The sequence below is a fragment of the Opisthocomus hoazin genome, chromosome 7 (genome assembly GCF_030867145.1).
Source record: "Opisthocomus hoazin isolate bOpiHoa1 chromosome 7, bOpiHoa1.hap1, whole genome shotgun sequence".
NCBI classification, from domain to species: Eukaryota; Metazoa; Chordata; class Aves; order Opisthocomiformes; family Opisthocomidae; genus Opisthocomus; species Opisthocomus hoazin.
Genome location: NC_134420.1, coordinates 19,959,531 through 19,983,886, shown reverse-complemented (window position 1 = coordinate 19,983,886; position 24,356 = coordinate 19,959,531). Strand labels below are relative to the sequence as shown.

Sequence of the window (24,356 nt, the reverse complement as noted above, 5' to 3'; positions counted from 1 at the left end):
TCTCTTTTAAAACAGAAGTCCAGGCTATTTTATCTCCCCCTGTGCTTGTAAAGTGGAAAAAAAACCCCTGAAATTGCACAAGGAGGGAGGACAGCAAGTGATACTCCAAGTGTTACTCTTGCCCTTCCAGACACTTGCAGGTCATAAAGCAGACAGCCTGAAGGGGCTGTTATGTTGCAAAACATCATCTTCCTCCTGATCTGCTGGGATTCCATGCTGAAGAGAATATTTGACTTGGCAGTGTTAACTTCAGCAGATCTTGATCATTTGCTCCGAAATACCCCAGTATGCAAAGACTGTGTCCTAGTTACCTCCCATCTTGTGCAGGAATTCACAACCCTGCCTAGTGGACTTAATGCTCACAGCCACTGCAGCACTTTGCATATTTTTTTTGCCACATGTAATAAACATGACAATGCCTGTCACACAGACACGCAAGCAGTTAGGGAAGAGACCCATAGAATGCAAAGATCTAAAAAGCCAGTGTACTCACTACATCAAATTGTGTCTGGCCTTTATCCTAAACTACTTAGAAATCCGATTTTCAGCTGCTTGTTTCATCTGTGGATGTATATTTTTCTCCCAAAAATGAGGCAAAGAATTCTTTCTTCCAAAGCAACAGTGGATACAGTGAGCCAAGGGAACATACTTCAGAATCCTAAAAGCAACTGACAGAGCAGCTTACAGCTAGTAAATAATTTTTGTGCAGAAAAAACCCCAGTAAGACATCCTTTTTATGGCTCCTGCTGAGTGACATAGCCATCCTGTGCTTTGGTTATGTGAAGAACATTCTGGCTTGGAAAGTATCGCCATGCCAAGAATTCAACAGCAAAGAGCATGCACTTGGACTAATTTAATCCCTAGGGCAACTTCAGATACATTTCAGAAAGTTATTTTTGTTAAAAATTAGCATGCCAACAGAAAAAAAAGACTTGTAAACAAGGTGCTTTTTGTTGTTGCCAGAACCAATTCTCTGGTTTTTAAGTGACAATATCACTCAAAGCTTTCAGACACTGTCATTTCAAAGGATGACAAATTTTGGAATTGCATTAAATGCTTCACTGATGGAAGCTGAATTTGTATGTACTCGTTTTAGACTTGCAGAAAATAGCGAGGTTCATAAAAGAGAAACAACATCCCACTTTTCTGATGCTCCTCAAAGACAGAGGTCAGATACTCACAAAGAACTCTGCCTGGAGTATGAAAGGATCCAGTGCTTTCTTGTGCAGCTCCTCTTCTGTAAGGATGTTTGATGCCGTCTGGAGGTATTCTTGGGCTGACTGTTCCCGTGGTGACATGACATAGCCAAAGCCTTGCTCAGAACAGCCTGGGGTACACATATCCAGTGTGAGTGAAACATTTGAACCTCTCCTGCAAAACAGAGCAATCAGAATTTGCTTACAGCAGAACAGACTGACCCATCACTGCCAGCAGTGAATACAGTCCCAATGATAGATAAAAAGCAACTTTAGAAAAGCACCCAGCTGGTTCTGCTGTGTATATTATGGTCACTAACTGTGAAAAAAGGGTGATGCTTCTTGTGTAGCCGAGACCAGAAGACAATTTTGTACATTGGAATATGAAGGCCAACACTTTCAAAGTGCTGTCCGTAGTGAGGTACCTGTACACTTTGTCACCTAAGTAGAAGCGACCTTCTTGTCAAAGGCGTTGAGCAGGTAACTGCAAGAAAGTTTTCATACTTGTGTAAATCACACCATATTTTTGGATGCCTGAATATGGACTGACATTTTAGACACCACAGATCAAAAAATCCATATTAGTCTTCATCTGGCCAGATCCTACTGAATAACCATTTACTAGTAGCACAGACAAGATCAGTGGGGTAAGATCTTGGGATAAACATTACCAGCTCAACATTAATAAAGATGTGAGATGCAAACCATTACAGCAAATAATTTTTCTGTCTGAAAAACTTCCTTTCCACAACAGTACATCACGAGAAGGGTAAAATGAAGGTCTCAACATTTCAACAGTTACACTAAAAACAAAGATGCTATTGAGTGTAGAATTTTTAGTGGCTTTAAGTTAGCAACACAATAAAACAAAAAATTCAAAATGCCTCCATTGCTTATTGAATGCAGTTTTAAAGCATTTCTGAGCTTCTGTGAATCTTGCATATCACAGACGAAAATAAGATTCAAATGCCATCAGTCAATCTATATTTAAGTATCTTTAACATAATAAAATCATACAATATTATGATTACTAGGTGTAATATTCTATGCATTCACACAGTAAACCTATTTTTGATGACTTTCAACTGGCAAAATCTAGTTGGGAGGTGTTTGCAGGAGCTATTGAAAAACTATGCAAACATGCAGGCATGACTAGCTCACAAAAATGACAGTAGAAGTTGGTACTTGGATCACAGCCCTTTCAGGATTCAGGAGTTTTTCCAAAAGAACGTGCAGCCAGCCTCCTGCTATGATTCACAGTCACGGGGAAATGATTTTGGATGAAACACGACCACTAGTGGTAGACACTGAATCTTTAGTGACACCTTTCAAAAGGTGTTGACCCTGCTCTGTGTGCTGCTAAATCACTAGTACATTCCTCCGCAGAAACAGATGCATTAGATAACAAAAGCTTTTTGTTCTTTTAAGGTAGAAGAGGCTACATACATATATTCACACATATTCATAGTTGTAGTGAGGCAGCTGTTGGTCTCTTCTCCCAGGTAACCAGCGATAGGACGAGAGGCAATGGCCTCAAGTTGCACCAGGGAAGGTACAGATTACATATTAGGAAAAATTTCTTTATTGAAAGAGTGGTCTGACATTGGAACAGGCTGCCCAGGGAGGTGGTTGAGTCACCATCCCTGGAGGTGTTTAAAAAATGTGTAGATGTGGCACTTCAGGATATGGTTTAGTAGGCATGGTGTTGGGTGGATGGTTGGACTTCATGATCTTAGAGGTCTTTTCCAACCTATGATTCTATGATAGTTCTTCAGCATGAGGAAATGAGATCATTTTCTCTTAAGAGTAGCATTCGGTGCTGTTTGAATTTAGCTACCCTTCTAATGGCGTAGGTGGTTGAAGAATGAGAGGGAAGTAAGACAGAGAAGCAGAACAGATGCAAAAGAGGGACAGTTAGGTAATTCAACACAACATCAAATAAATGAAGAGTGACCAATGCTCAATGTAAATGAAACCTGTCAGACCACAGCCCAAACCTGAAATGATTGTCTGGCTTCTCAAGCACATGTGTATGTGGAAAACAGGTTCATTTTACATCTTAAGGGTGCACATTCTACCTAGTGTGAGCACTTCAAGCAAGTGCTCTCTTTTTCCCATTTCCACTACTTCTTTGACAGTTTTTTAAATTGTAATTCATTACATTACTTGAATCAACTGATATTTCACAGCTGATACTCCCAAATTGTCTAGAAACGGTATTTTTCCTGCAGGCTAGCAGTCACCTAAGAAAAAATGTCAGCATCTTTAAAATTAGAGAGATGGAATGAAATCAGGGATGGTGATGCATTTCGAGCCCAGTCTTGCCCATAATGAAAAACAATGGCAAAACTCATTGACAGCAGCAGTTTCAGGGACAAAACCTAGGAGTTACTGCAATCCCAAATTTAAAGTAGAAGAATATAGCAATAAAAGGTCAGACATTTTAGGACAAATGTTATAATCTAGAATAAAGTGAGGAAAAACATTCTAAGCTCACAGAGTGCAAATTAAAAGCCTCTTCCATAACACTCCCTTTTATTGTGTCATGTGGCACTTTGGAAACTCAGCATCGTGCTTTTCAAAGTCTAAATTCTGCCATTTCCATTTTAGCTACAAGAATTAACTATGGTTAGAACTCCAATTAAGCTTGAATATCTAGAAATAAAGAAAGGTGATACTTCACTATGCTGGGCCCTTCAGTAACCTCACTCTTATTCATAACTTCATCACCTTTGCAGAGTTTCTTCATGGGATTTCTATCCTCAAGATCTTTATTGTCTTTCACCAAGACAATTGAAAGAACACAAAACAGAAAAAGATGCAGACTGCCAAAAATATGGCTTCCTGTGGTCCACAGAGGAAAGGACAGGAACTTTAAACCAACCTCAGCCTCAGAGGCGAGGATTGTAAGTCTGGTGTACGTCCTTTCACTCCTCCATTCACCTTCACACACAGACACACTGGAAAGCGAAATAATCTTATGGATGAAAGTATATGGATAGTTCAGTCCAATTGAACACTCGGTAACTCTGCTGAACATTCCCCTGTCCCAACTCACACATTCTGAAACTCACCCACCTATGCGCCTTTCAAAGTTCACCCATTACAGGTGACCTTTCTGCAAGATGTACGAGTGAAGATGGTGAAATGCAACACAAATCAGTACTGCATCATTCCTATCTTCCTTTTATCTTAAAGCTGCCCTTTACCAGCTGTGAATCAGAGAAGCTCCATTGCCCTGCTAGTTCAAGGAGTGAACACCAGCTAACCACAAAGTTTCATTGTATGGTTAATTTCAAAGGAATTCATTTACTTTTGGACTAAGCCATCTGTATGAGAATTATTGCAGATTACCATTTGTCCTATGGTTTGCTTTTGCAGAAAGGACTAAGCCTCCAGCATGAGTGACAGAAAAAAATTAATAACATCCAACTCTTTCAGAGGTAAAAGCTTTCACTGTCTTATAGTGGATTTCATGCTATGCAGTTGCCATCTTGGGGAATGGCAAGAGACTGATCTAACACAAACGGATATTTCAAAGTAAAGAAATGACGCTTTTGAATAACACTTGTTGACAGCCATTTAGAAACTGTATGTTTTTTGACTAATATGTTTATATTTATGTCTGGACTGAAAACAGAACAGGAAATAAAGCAGGTGCTGGACTTTAAACCACATTTTAAAGTGACATTCATGAAGGCAATAAAGCTTCCTACTAGGCACAGAACTCCTAAATCCACAAAATCTGGGACCAGACTTTCCCCTGTTAAACACATCTACCCTACCTTTCTTGCAAGCCCACGGATTTAACCGTTAGAGTAGCTGGATCTGTCTCCGCTTTAATGTCCATTACGCAGTCAAAGACCGGAGTCTCCGGTACGGGATCCAAATCTAGGAAGTCATCCTCATTTTTATCCTCTGTCCACTCTGAGTACGTGAATGAAGGCTGCCGGCTCACAGATTGGCGTCTGTCCTCTTGTAGCGGAAAGGGGGGGTCTGCACGGGCTCTGAGTAGATGCCAAAACTGGAGGAAACAAACATTTAAAAAACCTTTCTGCTTGTTGCCAGCCCTTCCATACAGCTTAGAGGATGGGTCTTTAGGGCAGCATCCCAGCTCACTATAATGTGTTAGAACTGGAGAGTATTGAAGAGGGCAGGAATGTTCCACACAGGAGTAGCTTTGTGGTGCATGTTACAAGGATTCACATCTACCCATTCAAATCTGCTTTCAGCCATAGAGATTTCCACAGAGCTGGCCAGGCTTAGCTCAGGGATACAGTGGAAGTGGAATGTGCTTGTGATCATCATATGCAAGCCAATGTGATATCACTGTCCTTTTGTTCAGTTTCTTACCCCTCCTAGGCTTGTCTACAAAATAAAAATCTACTACACTGTTCTACAAATCATACCTCTCCTGACTTAATGGTTTTCCATTTAGAATTTTTTTTCTCCAAAATTTAGATATAACTAGGTTAAGAAAAGTAAACATAATTTTCCTGAACTGCACATCTTTGATAATCTGGCACTGTACCCCAAATTCATGTATAAACCAATAATTTTTTAAATGGGCCTGGAGCATGCTGTTGTTACTAAAATCAACACTTGTGCTGAGGGCCAAGTTGAAAGTCTTGTTACCAATTACATATTACAGATTCTAGAGCTGGTATGGTGACACAGGATTGATTTTACTGGTGATTTAACACACTGTAAATCCAAAAGGAACAAAAAGTTCACCCTAGAAACACAGCAGCTTTTCTTTAGATTGAAAGAAGTGTGTGGTAAATAAGGAGCTACCCAAGACACTGGAAGCAATTAAGTTACACTTAAAAGTAATGGGTTAAACTAAATAATGAAAAAACAGCCAGCTCTGAAAACCTGTTCAGGAGGACTATACAGCTCTATACTGGTTCTCTGCAGCTGCCTTGGTCTTAAAACACCATTATATGAGGCAGAAAACAGACAGAATCACTAACAGAAGCCTCAAGCACTCTATCCAGTCTTTTATATTCACTGTGATTGCTAACCTCCCAACACATTCTGGTACATGGGTATTCTCAGAAAAGTGCCTCCACCTTAGCTGAGGTCTGCTCTCCCGAAAAATTTGCTCTGCATGTATTAGAGTCACAAATTCCCCAATACAGGAATGAGCTTGACTTTGGCAAGTGCACAGTCCAGACAGGGTCTCTCTTCTCTTGATATCATTTCTAAGAATCTGCTTGGCCTCCACCTCTCAGCCTCGTTAGGTGTCCCAACAGTTACTGCTCTATATTAAAGCAACAAAACACATAACACATGTACAAAAAGGCACAATTTCTCACTTCCCCAAGGAACTACTAAAGCGTTACTGTAAGTTACTACAGTTGCTGAATAAAAAAATGCTGCTTTTCACTGGTATGCCATCTAGTATATACATCAGTGTGGGACTGATCTATCAGGTCCATCTATAAAGACTGAAGGGTAAATTTGGGAAAGAAAGATTTCATCATAAAGGCACTCCTTAACGTAAAAGACCCCTTCCAAGGTCCATTCTAGGCAACACACCACTGGAAAAACCATGGAAAAAAAAAAAAAAGAGAGAGAAAAAGAGATACCACTCAGTTGAGAAAGAGGTACAAATATATATATAAAATATATACATCAATACATATTTATAAATAATAAGGTATAAAATATATATAAAAATATGTATCTAAGTAAAGAAAACTGTGTGCAACTATCTGTTGTCCACCAGGCTGGGATTCTAGAAACCCTGATTAGCTCCATCTCTGCATCATTTTCAGTGTTCTGCTAATGACTGTTATACACCTTACTCCCTAAATACCGATAGAAGTAGATGTTTTCAAATTGTAAAACAGCATGACCTGTGCTGTAATGAAAGAAGAGTGGCCAGCAGGTCGAGGGAGGGGATTCTGCCCCTCTGCTCTGCTCTGGTGAGAGCCCACCTGGAGTCCTGCATCCAGCTCTGGAGCCCTCAGCACACGGAGGACATGGACCAGTTGGAGCGGGTCCAGAGGAGGCCACAAAGATGATCAGAAGGATGGAACACCTCTCCTATGAGGAACGGCTGAGAGAGTTGGGGTTGTTCAGCCTGGGGAAGGGAACACTGCAGGGAGTCCTTATTGCAGCCTTTCATTACCTGAAGGGACATACAAGTAAGCTGGAGAGGGACTTTTTATAAGGGGTAATGGCTTTAAACTAAAAGTTGATTGATTTAGACTAGATATAAGGAAGAAACGTTTCATGATGAGGGTGGTGAAACACTGGAAGATGTTGCCCAGTGACACGGTAGATGCCCCATCCCTGGAAACATTCAAGGCCAGGCTGGACGGGGCTCTGAGCAACCTGCTGTAGTTGAAGATGTCCCTGCTCATTGCAGGGGGGTTGGACTAGATGACCTTTAAAGGTCCTTTCCACCCAAAATATTCTACAATTCTATGACTATGTCAGAGAGTAAGGTAGCAGGTATGTAGGAAGGGACAAGGCTCATATTCTCTCTCTAAACAGCTCCTCTTTCCTAATGCCAATGTTAGAACATACTGGGCAAGATGGACCATTCATCTGACTTCACAGGACATTTCTTATGTCCTGGCTCTCTGCGACTTGTCCAGGGAACAGGCTGTCCCACAGAGACAGTCATGTCTCCACTCTAGCTAGGAGACTGTCAGCACAGACCACAGAAATACAAAACAGAGCAAGCTTGTCTACTTGGAAAATGTCATAAAATGGTTGTCTGTGCAAAAGTTTTAACCAACACTTAAAAATGGGCCAAGTCCATTCTCATCTACACTAGTGTAAGTCTTCACTTGCAAGGAGATACTACATATGCAAAGCAGTTCAAACCGATATCAGAATTTTTGGGCACAGAGAGCTTTCATTTAAAGTTACTTGCTGTGCTAAGAATGGGTCAGCAATAAAGTTTCCATCCAGCAACAACTAGGTTGGATATGCAGAGAAATCACACCCCTGTTATTTTGATTTCCAGCTCAGAATGTTTTGCTGCAAAATTACCTAGAACTCACACAGTTCATCACAATTCTCAGATGTCTCATTTTTGTTCATTAATATGTGCAATTACAAAACTCATCTGGATAAGGAATAGCAGCATCAAAAAAGCAGAAAATTGCATAAGCCCAGCTAACTTCTTTGCTTACATCAATGACCACAAGAAGAGAGGCATTAACAGTAATTACTTTGCCTTGTGAATAGTCTTAAAAAGCACATTCACCCCCACACATGAAACAGAAGATTTTGCTACTGTGCTGCCTCTGAGTAAATTTAACCATAGTATGTAATATGACAAACTTCCTACCAAGGCATGTGGCCATAAAAATCAAAGGAGGTGCACTTGAACACTGTGTCCAATTTTAGGCCCTCCAGTTTAAGACAGATAATGACAAACTGGAGTGGGCCCAATGGAGGGCTACAAAAGAAGTCAGGGGTCTGGAGCACATGACCTCTGAAAGAGGTGAAGAGAACTGTGCTTGTTCAGCGTGGCAAAGAGGAGGCTGGGGTGATCTAACAGCCACCTGCAACTGCTTGAAGGGCAGCTCCAGAGATGGTGCAGCCAGACTCTTCTTGATAGTCACAGCTGATACCACAAGGGACAATGGCCACAAGCTGCAGAAATTCAGCTTGGACATTGAACTTCAGGAAATTCAGATCAGACATTAAGAAAAAATTCTTCCTCAAGAGCGCCATGCAGTCATGGCACAAGTACCCAGAGAGATGATACATCTCTTTCCCTGGAGGTTTTCAAAATGCATGTAGAAAACTGCATGGCTGACCTTACTGAGTGTTGGCAACAGCCCTGCTTCAAGCAGGAGGTTAGACTAGCAACCTCCAGAGGTCCCTTCCCACCAACAGTCCCATGATTCTATGATGTACTTCATTATACTGTACATCACTCAAATGGCATGGACATGGTACAGCTGCAGCTTCCTGAGTCACCTGAACATGCACTGCTGTAAGGACACGAGGTGATGTTCCACCTGCGTTTTCATTAACTGCATTCCCACTCTAACAGAATAGTATGGAAGGGTATGAAAAGCCATGTTCAATTAGAGCTCCCCAAAAAGAAAGACTTCTCGCTAGCTTTCCCATCTAACACACCTTTGTGCCAGTTACACAGTCAATGGAGAAACACAATACACTCCTGCTTCCAAACAGCCAACAGCTAACTAGATTAATTGTAGTCGTGCCACTAATCTTGTTCTGCAGCTTTGGCCTTGGCCTATGTCTACAAGGGCATTACATTCACAAGTGCACTGGTGCTCTGGAACAGCTATTTCTGCCACTTAAGTCAATGGATGCTCCGCAGGTAATTCATAAGGCAGTAATATTAGATGGTCCTGTTACTGGACCACTTCCCTTCTATTTAAGTGAAAATAGTTTGGCCATCTGTGGATGGAAAGAATAAAAACCATCAGTGTAATCCCCAGTTCATCAAGAAATTGAGTAAGGATAAGTGTAGTCATGATTCCTCTATGTAAAGCAAACAGATAATTACACAGAAATGGTGCCAGAGATGTTACTTTTACAATCAACTTGGGCATAACATCAACAAATTCAGGTAAATTAGACATCTTATAAAAACTCACCGAAAAAGGGCATGAATGTAGTCTGCACAGTATCATAACTTACCAGAGATCCTACAAATAACAGTCCTAGAGAAGCTAAAGACAGCAGGATGTATGATACCACAATGCTCCCGATTCTAGTCAGGTCCTGTGAAACAACAGAATTGACCGTGATTCATAAAGTATTTAGTAAAGCGTCTGCATGACGTTCTTGGTAAACTGCGTATTCATTCTTTGATTTCCCATGTACATTCAGTTATCCATACTCGTCCATGGAAAAGCCACCACCATCACCAACAGAAAAATGTCACGCTTTGGAAAAGACTGAAATTGAAACCATCTTTAAGGCCCAGCATCTCAGAAGTTCTAAAAACCAGATTTCACTGTGAAGGCAAAAAGGAAATCTGCTTCCTAGCCTCATGCACTGCCAAAATTGAGATCTGGATCCATGATTCAGTTTTGCGGCCTGGACCTGTGTTTCACTTCCACAGTATAAAATTACACTGACTGTGGCAAAAGGGCTTTGAAGAAAGTTTAGTGCTGTTCCCATGTTTGTGGGTCCTTACATAAAACCCAGCACAGGGGACTCTTCTACATTTTCTACACATTCTGTAAAATACCATCAGGTTCTTTCACAGCACTGCCAGTGAAATTCATGCTGATGTCTTAGTCATATTTCAGTAGTTTAGATTCCAGCCTAGTCTCAGTAGTAGGCGCAAAATACAATTCTAATAGGCTTCAGTGGGCAAGGAATTTTACTCTGCTTCTGACCCACTAGTACAGCTAAAGAGAAGTTCAGAGTTAAAAGCTTTCATTTGCTTAATGTCAGAAGATTTATTCACCTTTACTGTTTTCAAATTCAAATTTGCACAGTAAATTATGCTATAATAAACAGTCCTCAAAGATATGTATGAACATCTGTACAGAGTCATACTTGGTGTGTTCTTGTGGTGCATTCAAGGAACCAGTTTCCTCCACACTGAACACTTACTTTAAGTCCAAATCCTACAAATCAAGGATTTTCTGTAAGGAACAACTTGTTAATGGTTGACCCATTGCAAATAAGATACAGGCAATGCTCTATGAAGAGCTCTGCTTGTGCATAATAAATCCAACTAAGAAAGGCCAAAGAAAAAGTGCTTCTTTCAGATAAACAAAAGAGCAGGTGACATGCAGCTCACAAACCTTAAGTGAACACAGAAAACAGTCTCCACTGTACTTCAGCTACAATACGCATCGAGTCAGATTTCCTATTTGTACTGCACAGCCTCTGCTACAAAGATTAGGTACAATGAATCCAAACATTCTGATAGCAAATATATTTTGCCTGATTTATGAAAGTAGCTGCTCACCATTTAATTAAGGTTCTGTCCACACTAGACAAATCTGCTCTGGGTATAATTACCCCAGTGATCTATCAGATGAATCATACTGGTATACTCGTCACTATGTCATGGTGAGAAACTAAGCAGTTTTACTGGTGTAGCTTTGTAGGTATAATTGAATCTGTATACCTAGTACATCTGAAATAGTTTTAGTGCACGTAGATATGCTCCAAACAATCAATAAACATAGATTTTGTGACTATGTTGTGATTTGCAGCCTTTATGTGGGTTGATCCATTCTTCCAGAATTTAAGCTTCTATCCATCCTAATAAACTAAGTTTCAGCTCTCCCTTTACTGTGGACTAAACCTTACTGGGTTGATTTTTTATTGCTTTGTTTCATTTGTAATCATTTGCACATTATGATAAATCTGCTGTACTGATCTAACGTCACAGCGAAAAATTCAGCCCTGTATCTTGAAGATAAAATATGGATCTGTTTTCAGAAAACTCTTTTCACAGTTTCAGGACACACACACAATGCAGTAGTCGCTATATGTAGTACATGCATGTTACACTTCTAATCAGAAGAGATATTAGAAGCACCACCCTAGGCTACTGGCATCAACTACATAATCAGAGAGCAGTACAGGGACTTACCTCCCCTTGATCTGACAGAAAGTGTTTAAATGGAGTAAGCAAGTAAGACAGCAGGTCGAAGGCATTCTGAACTGCTGGGATGGTCCCATAAGTGCTGTACCACAGCATCATGCAGAGAAGCTGTGTAATCAATCAGAAAACACATAACGAGCATCTCATTATAAAACATTCATTTTCATTTCAAGACTGCATAATTAACTAATTTAGATCTCACTGATTTTACGTCGATCATCATTTTTGCTTTAAGAAGTCAGGTATTTTCTAGGCTGTAGCTTAACAAGAATAAAAAGGCTGAATGCTAAATGCTCAGCTGCCACTAACTAGATGCCTATCACTAAGTCAGGCAAGCTTACTCTGATCTACACTAGCAAAAGGACTGCCCACGGTAGCCTGTACATCGAAAGAGCAAGACTCCTCTGACTTCTGAACTTTCAGCATTATTACTTTTAGATGAAAACTGATAATTCAAAGAACTTCGTATGTTATTAAAAGACTATTAAGGCCTATCTCATACATAGCCATGTTCACACAGGTATCCTATAAACAAATACACACAAACATACACAAATTGAAATATTTCATTTGAACCACTTAAGGTTGCTGCACACACCACAGTCAGCATAAAACTAGAAAAGCAATGATGCTATATTTAACACCCTCACGTAGAGGTATATCCTCATCCCCAACCATGAAGGGCACACTACAACTTTAAAGGACACACCTCCCAGCCCACTTTTTAACAAGACTGTTATCTACTCCCATACCTATCAGCTGAAGAAGATGGATTTGTTGGGAGATTGGTCATTTGGCAAAGGAGGCATTTGCACAAGGGCAGGGAATGGTGTAGGAGTCTGGGGCATCAACAGGCAGGGACTGTTTGCAAAGCAAGGCTGTGAGAGGCGGCTGCAGCCATGTCCATTTCTACTTCTACAGTGAATGAGGAGGAAACCTCCCAAACCAATAAAGCTTAAAAGAATGGTCCCGGCATTTCAAAATGATGACAAACTGCCTTACCAGTATCTGAGAGAGGACAAACAGATACATGCTGTCTCCAGGCATTAATCCATTCCACCGGGCAGCCCAACCAAGCAGTGCTGTTTTCTGGGCGGTTTTCAGGGACTCCTCCTTCCTGTTCAGCTGTCCTTGTTGTCCTTCAGCTTCATCCATTGACTCCATAACAGCTGGATTGGAAAGACTTTCACGTGAAAATGACATGTGCAGAGAATGAATAGCATGTAACCCCACAGCCACCGTGGAGCCTGCAAGGGCTACTGTTTTCCTAGAGACAATGGTTACCTCTCAGTTCTGCATCAGTAAATGCGGCTCGGGATTGCGAGCGTCACACTCTATTAGTGCAGCTGTATTCACCTGCCTTCGTCAGAAAAAAGTGAGTGTGGGTGGATAAATTATTTTCCCTTTCTTTCCGGAGGTTCAGATTCTGGGCTTTGTTGTTAATAAATTCTCATTTACATTGCTGCACCTTTTCGGTTTTACTTTTTAAAAGGAACCATCTGTGCTATTTCCTAGCTCCACACTTCCCACATGCATGGTAGCAGAGAACCCATTTTGTCCCTCCCTGCCTCAATTTCTCTATTTCCCCGTATTTATCTGCTTTGTCTAAACTGATTATAAATTTCTGAGGTAGAAAATTTTTCATGTTATGTGTCTGTATAAGGCTCAAGGGCTCTGGATTTTGGCTGAGTGTCCTAAGGCACTAATAAAATAGACTTTATCCTAATAACCTACTTCTTACATGAATTCATACTTAAGATCTATTTAATAATGTCGTAATGCTATTCAGTAGAAACATGCACTGAAGGGGCTAGTCCCTCAGTAACAGTATTTTGAACACAGTCTGTGTAGATATAAATTAATTTACAAGCTAAAAGGAGTGAAAGATTAGATCCACTTGATGTAAGTACTACTGATTTACATCTTCCTATGTGAGGAAAGCCCCAAAGCTGTGCTATGTACACCACCACAGCCTTCAGCCTAAGCCAGCCACCTGTGCCCCAGGGAAAGCCACATTGTTGGCCCTTCCATGGTTTTTTGAGGTGAGGTTTCTACAAAATGTTCCTCTCATCAGATATTTCTCCAAATGTCTCACAATAGTAACTCTTACATCAGATAAGAACCCATAAACTGGTCACAGCTCTAATTAGGCAAATGAAACACAGGATCTGTGTATCTGCTAAGGGTCTGGCCATTGGTACGGTAAGGATTCATGAAAAATTCCCACTCCGATTTCTAAAATACAAAAATGTGAGGGTGGACAGGAACATGAGATGCTTATTCCCACTCTGTGACTGTTCTCCCTCCCGTCACTGAAACAAACCTTAGGACACCCATCCCTGCACAAAACAACAAGGTGTTTGGGAAATGCTGATGGGTTCCTCTACAAGGTTCTCCATTCCCACAGCTGCCCAGCAACTGTGGCAGGTGCACTTACCCCGATAAGGACCAGGGTTTTTCAACACAGCCCTTATTTTCACACCTCTGGTGCTCTGCCATGGCAGTGGTCGCATACACACCTCTGGCTGGGTGCCAACCACCACACGCCAGTCACGTATTGTGGTGGAAAGAGCAAGGCAGGAGCCCTCGGTCGGCAGGCAGGGTCCTAGCCAATGGCCTGCCTCAGCTGAGAGAAACTTCTAGACCTCTGACCATAAATGACCACAGTTCAGTTCCGACCAGGTGATAAAAGGGATCCATGCCAGAAAACCCTGAGAGAGCTGGATCTCCATGGAGCGGTGAGCCTGTGATCAGAGACTCTCCCCGTGGGTTGAGACATAGCCCACGGAAATTTCCCAGGACTGAGTGCCCTCACCCTCTTTTGGTGAGCGATTATTTCTTCCAGATACCCTTGGGTGAGAGTTGCCCCGTTGTGAGTGAATGTGTGTACACTTTGGGTCATCTTTCTTGCTTATTGCTGTGTAGTGATAGCAACCCTGAATGTTATAGCGGACCTGTAATTTGTTAAATGTCATGTCTTGGTTACCCCCGCTGTTTCGTTGGTTTTGCTTGTTTAATTTCGGTCACACATTAAAGCTTGGTTGAGTAGATCCATCTACATACAATGTAGCATTAGCTCCCAACTGACATCCTGAACCTGTAAGTTGTGTCTGCTGAAGCGTTTGCAGTATGAGATCCCAGTTCAGTTTGACCTTTCTATTTTGACATCATTAAAACTGATTTTTGGAAGATATTTTTGTCAGTCTCAACACCTGTGTGACAGCAACAAGAAAGTCAAAGTGTAATGACGTGGGAGACCCAGAGACACAAGAAGCACCACCTGCAACACACTACTAGGTACCTTCCCAGGAGCTCAGCTTACTGGTTTCTTATTTTCAAAATGTCTCATCAATACATCATGGGTAGTAGCCTCAGCAGGGTATGCTGGGTATAACTGGTGATATGTAGCTATTTTCGTTGTCTTTACACAGGTATTTCTCAGGAAGCATAGAGAATGTGCATCTAGACAGACACACACCCATGTATGTCATACCATAGGTATATGCTGAAAGTAACTGACTATTTGCCAGGAAGGACTTTACAGTATAGTAATTTGCATAAACACCATCAAAATTTCATATTAAATAAAGCTCAGTAAAACACAGAAAAATATGGAACTAAAAAGGTAAAGTCAGAGTGTCAACAATCTCAGCTTGTATTTCTCACAGTGGTAAAACTACCTTCACTTTCATCTATGTCTTTAATGCTACAAGACAACTGCTTGAAAACAGCACTTTTCAAAGAAAAGCAGTTTCTGGAATATAGCTCAAGAGGTCATGGGAATTCTACCTCTCTGTCCTCCAGGCTCCAGTCCACGACAAGTCCCCGCAAGAAACCGAGAGCCTAGACACAGTCCTTGGTGTCCAGAAACACTGACCATATGCTTAACACCTGACTTCTAATACCATGCTACACAGAGCTGGACTCTGTTCTCCAGGAGAACACCGCAACAGTCACACTAAGCAGCCACAGTTAAGGCTGCCTAAATACTCCCAACGCTGACCTTTGCTTTGATTTTCTATAATGTGCTAAAACTAAACAGTTAAAGTTCAAAATTTTCAAACTTCCAAACTCCTTCATATCTCCCTGGATTTGGACAAGAACTGAGGGGAAAACCCTTATTAATGTCTACCATTTTTTTACTGCTATTTTTGTGGGATATTTATGCTCTATGTTTTGAAACAGGAATCTGAAATTTAGCAGGGACAGAATCTTGATGTCAGAAATTATTTTTGCCATCCGTGCAGAGAGACATGCACCTGTGGCTGAGATACAAACCTTCAAAAATATCTATTTACATATAGTTTATTATGGATTGCTCCTAAAGTTGCTCTTATTTTCACTAAGCACGTTTTAAGTCCTACTTTTCCCTTATCTGCATTAAACAATGCACCTCTGTCCCTAAAAATGGCTAATAAACCTATTTACTGTTTTTCCGAATCCTAAAGACTTCATTTCTTGGATACCCCTCCCCAAAGCTCAAGATGAAATACACACAGAGCAGAACTAAAACATCTTTGGGAACACAGCCAGAACAAGGAGCCAGGGAATGCAGATTTCAAGCTCAGCTATCAACTATTTTTTTCTAAGTTACAATATTTCATGTTTCAGAAGGCTTTTTTTTTTTTTTTTTTTTTTTTTTAACTGACCCAAAGCTCATTCACCCGCTATATGCAGCAGGTAAACAGAATTTCTTTGTTTCCTATCTGTAACAGTCTGAGATTTTACAAGGTCACTTCTGTTCAGGTTGGAAACAGAACCCTGACTCTAACATGATGATTTGAAGGCCACTTAACCATATGCCTTCTACAACAGACGTCAAAGTCAGGGAACTGCTTTGTGTAACCATGGGGATCTATGCCTCTCCACAGCCCAGAAGCCCAATTCCCAGTATTCCAGTGTTGTCTAGCAACAGCTGTACAATTGTAGAAGTCACATTCTCCTTCTTAAGACTGCCCTCTATGAAGGACAATAGACTACTTCTACTTTCAGTTATTTTCATGGCATAAAATAGAGATCTGGTTTATGGACCTAGGAGTCTAGGATTCTAGCTCTGCTGAATTTGTACAGATCAGCTGTTATCAACAGGTATTTTCACTAAAATGGTAAAAGACAATGGGGGCACCAGGTCAAGAACTAAAAAAAATGGAGAACTGTCTGACTTTATACATATAAATGTATAGATTAAGATTCAGGTCTTTGGTATACACAGAAAGTGCCTTGGATTACTTATAGTCCACTCAAAAATTTGCTACTCCAAATCACAAAAGATTAGATTTTAACAAACATAATGATGCCCAGCTAGGATACGGTACTGACTATTTTTACTCTACTTGATTCCTGACCTGCTCTCTTTACAAGAGTTTGATACATTTACCTTTTCCAAATGGCTGAATAAAACATTGACTGGCGGAGAGCACCTAGTCTGTAGAAGTATCCAGACCAAGAGCTGCAAAGAAAAACCTTCCCAAATGTACCATACAGCTACCCACTACTGCCTGACTGGAGAGAGAAGGGATATACACAACGTAATTGTCTCAATACTTCCAGTTCCACTCTGGAAAAAGTCCCAAGTTTCAGCTGTCAAGAACTTGTGTAATGCAAAACCACAGAGAACTACTTCAGAAGATAACAGACAGCTTAATTTCAACACTAGCAACAACCTGGACAGATACACATAACTCACTAAGTTTACCGCTGAACACTGCAAGGCACCAACGCAATTCTAAAATCACTTTGGTATCTAACTGGAAGCCAGTTAGATTCATAAAGTGGTCCTTTTCAGTACTGCAGACTGTAACTGCAGACTTCATTCTCTGCTCTATGTAACAGAGCTTAAAGAAGCAATAAGCCTGACATACCATTAAGTAAGGTCCAAGCAAATGTTAACCATCATCTCTGACACATTACAGAGGAACGGAAAACTCTTCATGAAGACTCAGTCTACATACCAGCAACCAGGTTGACAGTCTCCTATGTTACTTATTTTGAGATGAAATTCAGCTTATGATGTCTAAAGCTTTCAGATTGCTCTAAGTGTATCTACCCTGGACTCCAAGAATTAGTTGGGCCAGGCTACAGGTGTTCATAGCTGTATGGGGAACAACTGAAATTTATAACATTCAGGGATTCTATTCAGCGAAGTTGGATGTTTTTGCTAAAATGACGACACTGGAAGTATCCAAGAATATTGGTATTTAATTCACTCTGATTGCTGGGTTGATATGCCCATCAAGAGGAATGCAGCTGCTCAAGAGCTCCCAAGTGACACTGTTTCAGGCTCTGAAGATTCAAGAGAACACCACCCCATGCAGTGTTTTTCGTTTGTTTGTTTTTTAGGTTGGTGGTTGGGGTTTTTTTTGCATGTCTACATCAGCCAAAAGGGAAAAAGTTCATCTGAAAGACCAAACTCTGGAATACAAGCCTGGAAAATTTGGTGAAGATGATACACGCTACAGCTTTAAAACTTAGGTTTTAGTAGGCATGACCACTGGTATGAAGTGTCTACCTGCTGTTCCTGAATCTATAGCGAAAAATCTGCTTCAGTCTCCCTTTCTGAAATAAAACCACAGAAACCGATAACAAAATACCACAACCGTTTGCATCATTACAAAACTGCTTAGAAAGGCACTGCAATGGCCCCTCCCTAACATTGAATGAGAAAGCTTAATTTACCCTTGTGTTACAGAAGACAACCCACTAATATCAATTTTCCTTTGCACTTGCTTGTTCGTGAATGGCAGCCAGCATGCTTAAAGCCAGTAGCCTTCATTCTGAGAAAGGCACTCTCTGTGGAGTTCTTGAAACAACAGTTCAGAGAGGAAAATGGGCATCATCTACTAGCCAGAAAAAGCACTGGACACTTGCACATTTCAAGCTCAGTTGGTCTGGCTGCTGCTTAAGCCAAACTCCGGTTACCGAAATGGAAAGATCCATCAAGAGAAAAAGAAAGCAAGGAGGAAAGTCGTACAGAAAATCCATGATCAAGCCAGGCAGCGAACTGTGGTCTCGGTATTCCTAGTCCCATGCCTCTCCCTTTTCACTGGCAACATTTTTAACAAACTCGGAGAAGAAACTGAAAGGAATATGCCGCGCCCTCTCCCTCCTGGCGGGCTGCACAGCTCCATCCATAAATAGCCGGTTCTCATACCTGAAGGAACAGGAACCTGATGCCAGAGTGTGCAAGGAGAATAGTTGCATTTCCACTCAGCAGCTCCCTGCCGAATTGCTGAGTCACACATTTTCTCTGCATTCACTTTCACACTGCTCCCACTCAGTCCACCTGCCACTTCATCTGGGATGGGTGGGAGGAGAGAAAAAGAGGTGAAGTCAGAAAAAAATGTTCATGTTCACCCAGGACCATTACTACGATACGACAGGGTCACGTATAAAAGCAAGCCTGCAAGCTGCTAGAGAGGGATGCAGAAGAGAAATATCAGATTGCCAGAAAAGCTGCCTCCCCCTCTTCTTCTACAAGAGGAGACTGGCCAGCAAACTAGTTGCAAACCTCATCTGACTTCCAGTCAGTCACTAATGTTCTGTACTTGCTGATACGTTCCGCAAATTTCAGGCTTCAGACCAGGCCTTGAGGTTTTCCCCCTTTACTGCGATTTAGAAGAGCTTTCAAGCTGCTGTGATTTTTTTCAACAGTCCAGGAGGTACTGTGTAATAATTGACTGGCTGCCACAGGGAAGTGCCACAATGATAAATGCCAATACCATCTGGATAGATCCCAGTTCCTAAGGGCATCTTCAGCTGAGTTGCTGCAGTGGAAATGTCCACCAGCCCTAATTTTCATTATTCAAGAAGATGAAGACAAAAATCTTAGCCGTCTTCTTGCAGCTTCCATAAAACCCAAGCATAACAGGAGCCAACGTCTACTACCTATTAAATTCTTATGTAGAAAAAGGACTGCTATCGGTGGTGGGATACATGTTTGTCATAGTTATAGCAGGTCCAGGTTGCTCTTAGGTTGGGCTGTACATATAGAAACACACGTTTAATTAAATTATCAAGGTAGTAATTTTTTCCACAGTTGAATTTCTGGACAGTACAGTTTATAGGTCATGAGAAAAGAAAACGCCCAGAAGCTTCCTAGTTATTAAATCAATGATCTGAAAAAGCATTTCTGAAACTGACTTTAAAACTAAACCAGGACAACTGTGATTAACTTTCAGACTAATTCCTAACCTACTGCTACTGTTAGCATTCAGTGGAAAAAACGAGGGTTTGTTAGGAACTAAATATGGATTTTGTTTTATTAAGCAGAATTAGCATGTAGAAAAGTAAGCCTATTTCTCCCTGTGAGAAAGAGTCTGTTCTTAGGTAAAGTTCAGCCTTACTTCTCAGTAATTCTTGTGGTGCAACTCTGTTCACTTACAAATGCACTTGCACTCCCCACCTCCTAGAGTGGCTCATTATCGTGTTGCTCAAGAAATAGTTAATGCAAAAAATATGTAACTGAAGGGGAAAAGAAATATGGGAAAGTAGAAAGAAAAACTCGAAACCTTCTCGAAGTTCCCTGCCTCCATACAGTTTTTTTGTTCCAAATAACCAAAAGTACAAGACAGGCTTCCAGTCTATATAGTCATCCTTGAAGAGGGAGGGATGCAGCCTGCCACTGGAGACTTTATTTCACTGAAGGGTGAGACTGGGAGACTTCATCTGAGCTGCCATCAAACTCTTCCTTCCCAGAAGAAACCAGATGCTCAAGACAGCACTCATCCCAGAGCTGGAGTCCTACACAGTGCTACTGGCTACTTAATACACCTATTCCATCTAGTAAAACAGAAAGTAACTTATTTAATCATCTCGCCAGATCTCCAGTCCATAATAATTCATATGAAACAGAGTTGCAAGGGCAGAGCAGCTCACAATACACTTGGCTGATACCACTCTACATCAGGTGTAAGGCTCACTCGCATGGGAGCAAGAGGAAAACAAGATCACCAGGCTCTCTGCTCTAGAAAGACAGGCCTCTCAGTTCAGCAAGACGCACCACTAGGAGCCACCAGAAACAGTAAGGGAATGTCAGATAAAGCAACCATACGGGAAGTATATGATAGCTACTGCACCATCTGCTGGGGTCCATTTCTCCTCCAATACTTGTTAGAAACTACTATGTCTCTTCTAATAATGGGGGAGTTGCTCTTATTTTCCAGTGCAAGATTAATTATGCCCTTGTCCACATATAAATCGTACTCCCATTATTAAATCAAATATACGGAGAGATTTATTCTTACTGGCTCTACCAATGCTTACAGGTCTTAAACAAAATGTGTTAAGCACTGTCCTTTTTCCTTTCCTCCTACAAAATATGTGAGGTTATTATATGCTATTTCTCATGGCATCTAGGGCCCCTAGAGCAATGTTTGCTTCAAAACAATTACAATATTAAATATGGTGTCAAATCACAGCTCTTAAAAAGTGAATGCAGACCCTCGGCGGGCATAGATAGTGAATATTAACTTCTCTCACGCTGGCACATAATTAGCATTTGCCATCTTTCAATCGGGGCTCTATTCAAATCTTCTTTTGTTTTCTGTGCAAGGTGCTCTCCTCCTTTCCTACTAAAACCCTTACTGAAAGTCCATCTTGCTTACCGCTTAACTATTATATGCAATTTAAAAAATTGGGTTTTTATAAAGAGTACGTTTCTTTGTTATGCTGTATTCTTCAGTGAAATTTTTCAGGTACTTGGTGATAGTTATGGAGGTGCCTTGAGCTTTTGCAAACAGACTGCAAGTCGACTTTCAGTGGAGCTGGTTGTCCCAGATTATTCCCAGCCTGCAAGCTCCTTTTAACACTGAAAATGGAAACCCGCAAAGCAGCTCTGTAATTCCGCAGTTAAAGAGCTACAGCTTTGACTACTCATGAATCAGCCTTGCACAGACAATGTAGCCAAGGACCAACGTCAATAGCACAACAACGATGCAGACTGAGATGTACAGGGTTGAATTCTCTTTCTGAAACAGGCTAACCATCCCCTCCCAAACCCAAATTATAATTTTTGTGCCTTTTGCCTTTAACAGGATATAGTTACAAGTGCCCGAATGCATAATCAAAGAAAAAGCAACAATAATTTACAACCAGTCAAATAGCCTCTGCAATATAAGAGTGAATCTGACAATTAAAACAAATACATTCTGGTTCACACACTTCTTAAAAGTATTTACTAGTCATACTACTCTCATCTGCATTGGTGTTAGCACACTTGTATTGCCTGAAAAAAAGCAGATTTCTTCTCATAAACAAATAACTTCTACAGTTCTAATGCTAATATCATTGTGTGTTTCTAATTTCTGTTCAGTGACTTACTAGCCTGGTATTTTGTAGGTATTAAAACTGCTTTCTGCTCTGGTGAATGAGAGAGTTTGCACCTTGAAGCACACGGGCAATATGCTGGCTTCCTGCCAGGTTCAAATGTGAACATTTTGATGTCATTCATTTGGGTATAGCCTGCTTTACTAAGTGACTAAAATCTTATGCCCTGGAGCCTTCAGCAAAAACATTTAAGAAAGCCACTATCACATTCATTTGAAAGACATTCTCTTTCCTGAGCAAAGTAAATTATATCAAGACCAGTCTCAACAGTCATCTTCAGTCACAAACCTGATACGTGCCTCAAGGGTACTATCGCAGGTACAAGCGCTTCACTAACACATTTAAAAACACTACGCTTGTACTGCTTGGCTTCCTCAGAAAGCAACAGTATCATTCAGATACTGTAACTTAGGCTCCAGAATAAGCACTTGTATAGATAAGGGTGCAGACATCTAGAAACAGGATACCCACACTCAATTTTATCTCTGTACTAGTGCTATTCCCACCCAAGCCTACTCCATTATGGGCCTAAATGCAAAGCCTACACAATTAAATTTCATTGCTTCCAGTTCAGTGCTCTGCTACCTCCAGAACTGCAGTCCCTTCATGTTAGGGGCATGCTTAACTATTAAAATGTATAACGGTCTCATTAATCTCTCCTTCTCCGTCGCTAACCACGTAGCAGCACAAAAAGTGAACAGTGCATGTAGAGGAAGGCAACAGTTCATTTATTTACTTCTGTCGAGTCTATATGGGTTCCTGTACTGTGCTCATCAACATGGATACACAGCCTTAAGTACTGAACTAAAAAAAATACAACAGCTTGCCTTCTTATCCTCTTCCCAGTGAGGAAACACGCATAGAGCAATGTTTTGTCTAGACAGATAAGCAGATATGCACAAGTTGTTACAGATATATGCCAGAGAAGGTGAGACGAAAAAAGCACATGCTGCTGATGAGCCTTGCAATTATTCTGGGAGAATTTTGCAACACTCGCCTGCAGTGAGGAGCTTCACTCCACAAAACAATCCAAAGAAACAAATCTCTCATGGACGCGTGCATCCTAAGGCTCCACCCACAGCCTCATGCTGAGTTACCTTAGCAAAAGCTGACATTAATCAGCAGGTCTGCAAGGTGGCAAGCAAAGTTCCCGTGGCGACACCATTTTGGATCCCGCATCAGCATAGTATTTCTACTTCTAGCTTCAGGGACAGTTTGGTGTCAGCTGGCCTAGGGATTTTTGTTCTGTATTCCAGCAAACAGTGCGGAAGTGTTTTTTGACAACTTAGACCAAGACCATTCTGGAGAAGACTTGAATATGATCTGATGTTACATGGAAGCAGGTATGCTGCATTTGTGGTAGGCAGAGCTGCCAAGGATGTACACTTAAAATCTCCCATCGCTACAGGTATAAAAGGTCTCACAGTATCTCCATCTCTGAGGATGAAGAGACACCAAGTTATTTTAACACCTCATCTATGCAACACAAATTGGGGTATTCAAAAACACTGTTTTCTCAGGCCTCGATTAAAGCATTTCTTCCTTTTCAGGAGCTCCTGATTTCATAACATTTATAATTCAGGCCACCACAAAGGCACCAAACATATCCTTATGGACTCCGAGTTGCCCCGTTGTTCTGCCTCTATGTTGAAACACTGCTGGGTATATATTTTGAAATACGGGTAGTTAATTGCCTTCCGTAGTATGTTCCTTATGTGTGGGTGACAGCATGTGTCAATGGGAAGCAAGACTTCATCCACACAGCTATATTCCTGCTATGCTATCCAGAACACTTATCTGCATTAACAGGAGATGCCACATGCCTCACACCAAGTCTCTTCCCACACTGAGGGACTTCAGTACACTTGACTTCAACATAAAACAAGTGAAACCTGCACTGAGTAATCTTGTAAATCTCATTCTTAGCTTTAAGGGCCAATACAGTGCTTTCAAACCCACCCCTCCTCTGTCTTCCTTCACAAGGGCCAGATTCTCCTAGGAGATTTCTTCCTTGCACCCCTCAACTCCCAGTGACAACTATGGGCAACACACTCTCTGGGTCCTTTTTCCCAAAGATAGCATTAATTCAGCTGGGAAGATCATAAGCAGAATGGACAAGAAAGAGCTACGTTTTATGCATGGCCCAGGTAGAAGCACAGTGATCTAGTTCAGATATGCTGAGCGGAGACACAAAGGACAAAAGATCAATCAAGGAAATATCAAGCCCTACTTCTGAAGTATAATCATAACATTACAGTCCATCC

General features: G+C 41.1%; 1 protein-coding gene across 21 annotated transcripts in view; it reads right to left on the bottom strand.

The window, feature by feature from the left end:
- The window catches only part of PTPN5 (protein tyrosine phosphatase non-receptor type 5), a 145,107-nt gene that overhangs the window by 30,115 nt on the left and 90,636 nt on the right, over positions 1-24,356 (bottom strand). For 14 of the 21 annotated variants that reach the window (XM_075425213.1, XM_075425211.1, XM_075425220.1 and 11 more), the window contains 6 exons: positions 18,920-19,063; positions 12,772-12,938; positions 11,758-11,877; positions 9,837-9,920; positions 4,982-5,220; positions 1,182-1,371 (listed from right to left, as the gene is read on the bottom strand). In XM_075425213.1, the coding sequence (XP_075281328.1) occupies positions 1,182-1,371; positions 4,982-5,220; positions 9,837-9,920; positions 11,758-11,877; positions 12,772-12,938; positions 18,920-19,063 (944 nt within the window). Of the gene's footprint in view, positions 1-1,181; positions 1,372-4,981; positions 5,221-9,836; positions 9,921-11,757; positions 11,878-12,771; positions 12,953-18,919; positions 19,064-24,356 lie in introns of all 21 variants that reach the window. The other 7 variants (XM_075425225.1, XM_075425228.1, XM_075425226.1 and 4 more) reach the window with 2 other exon arrangements.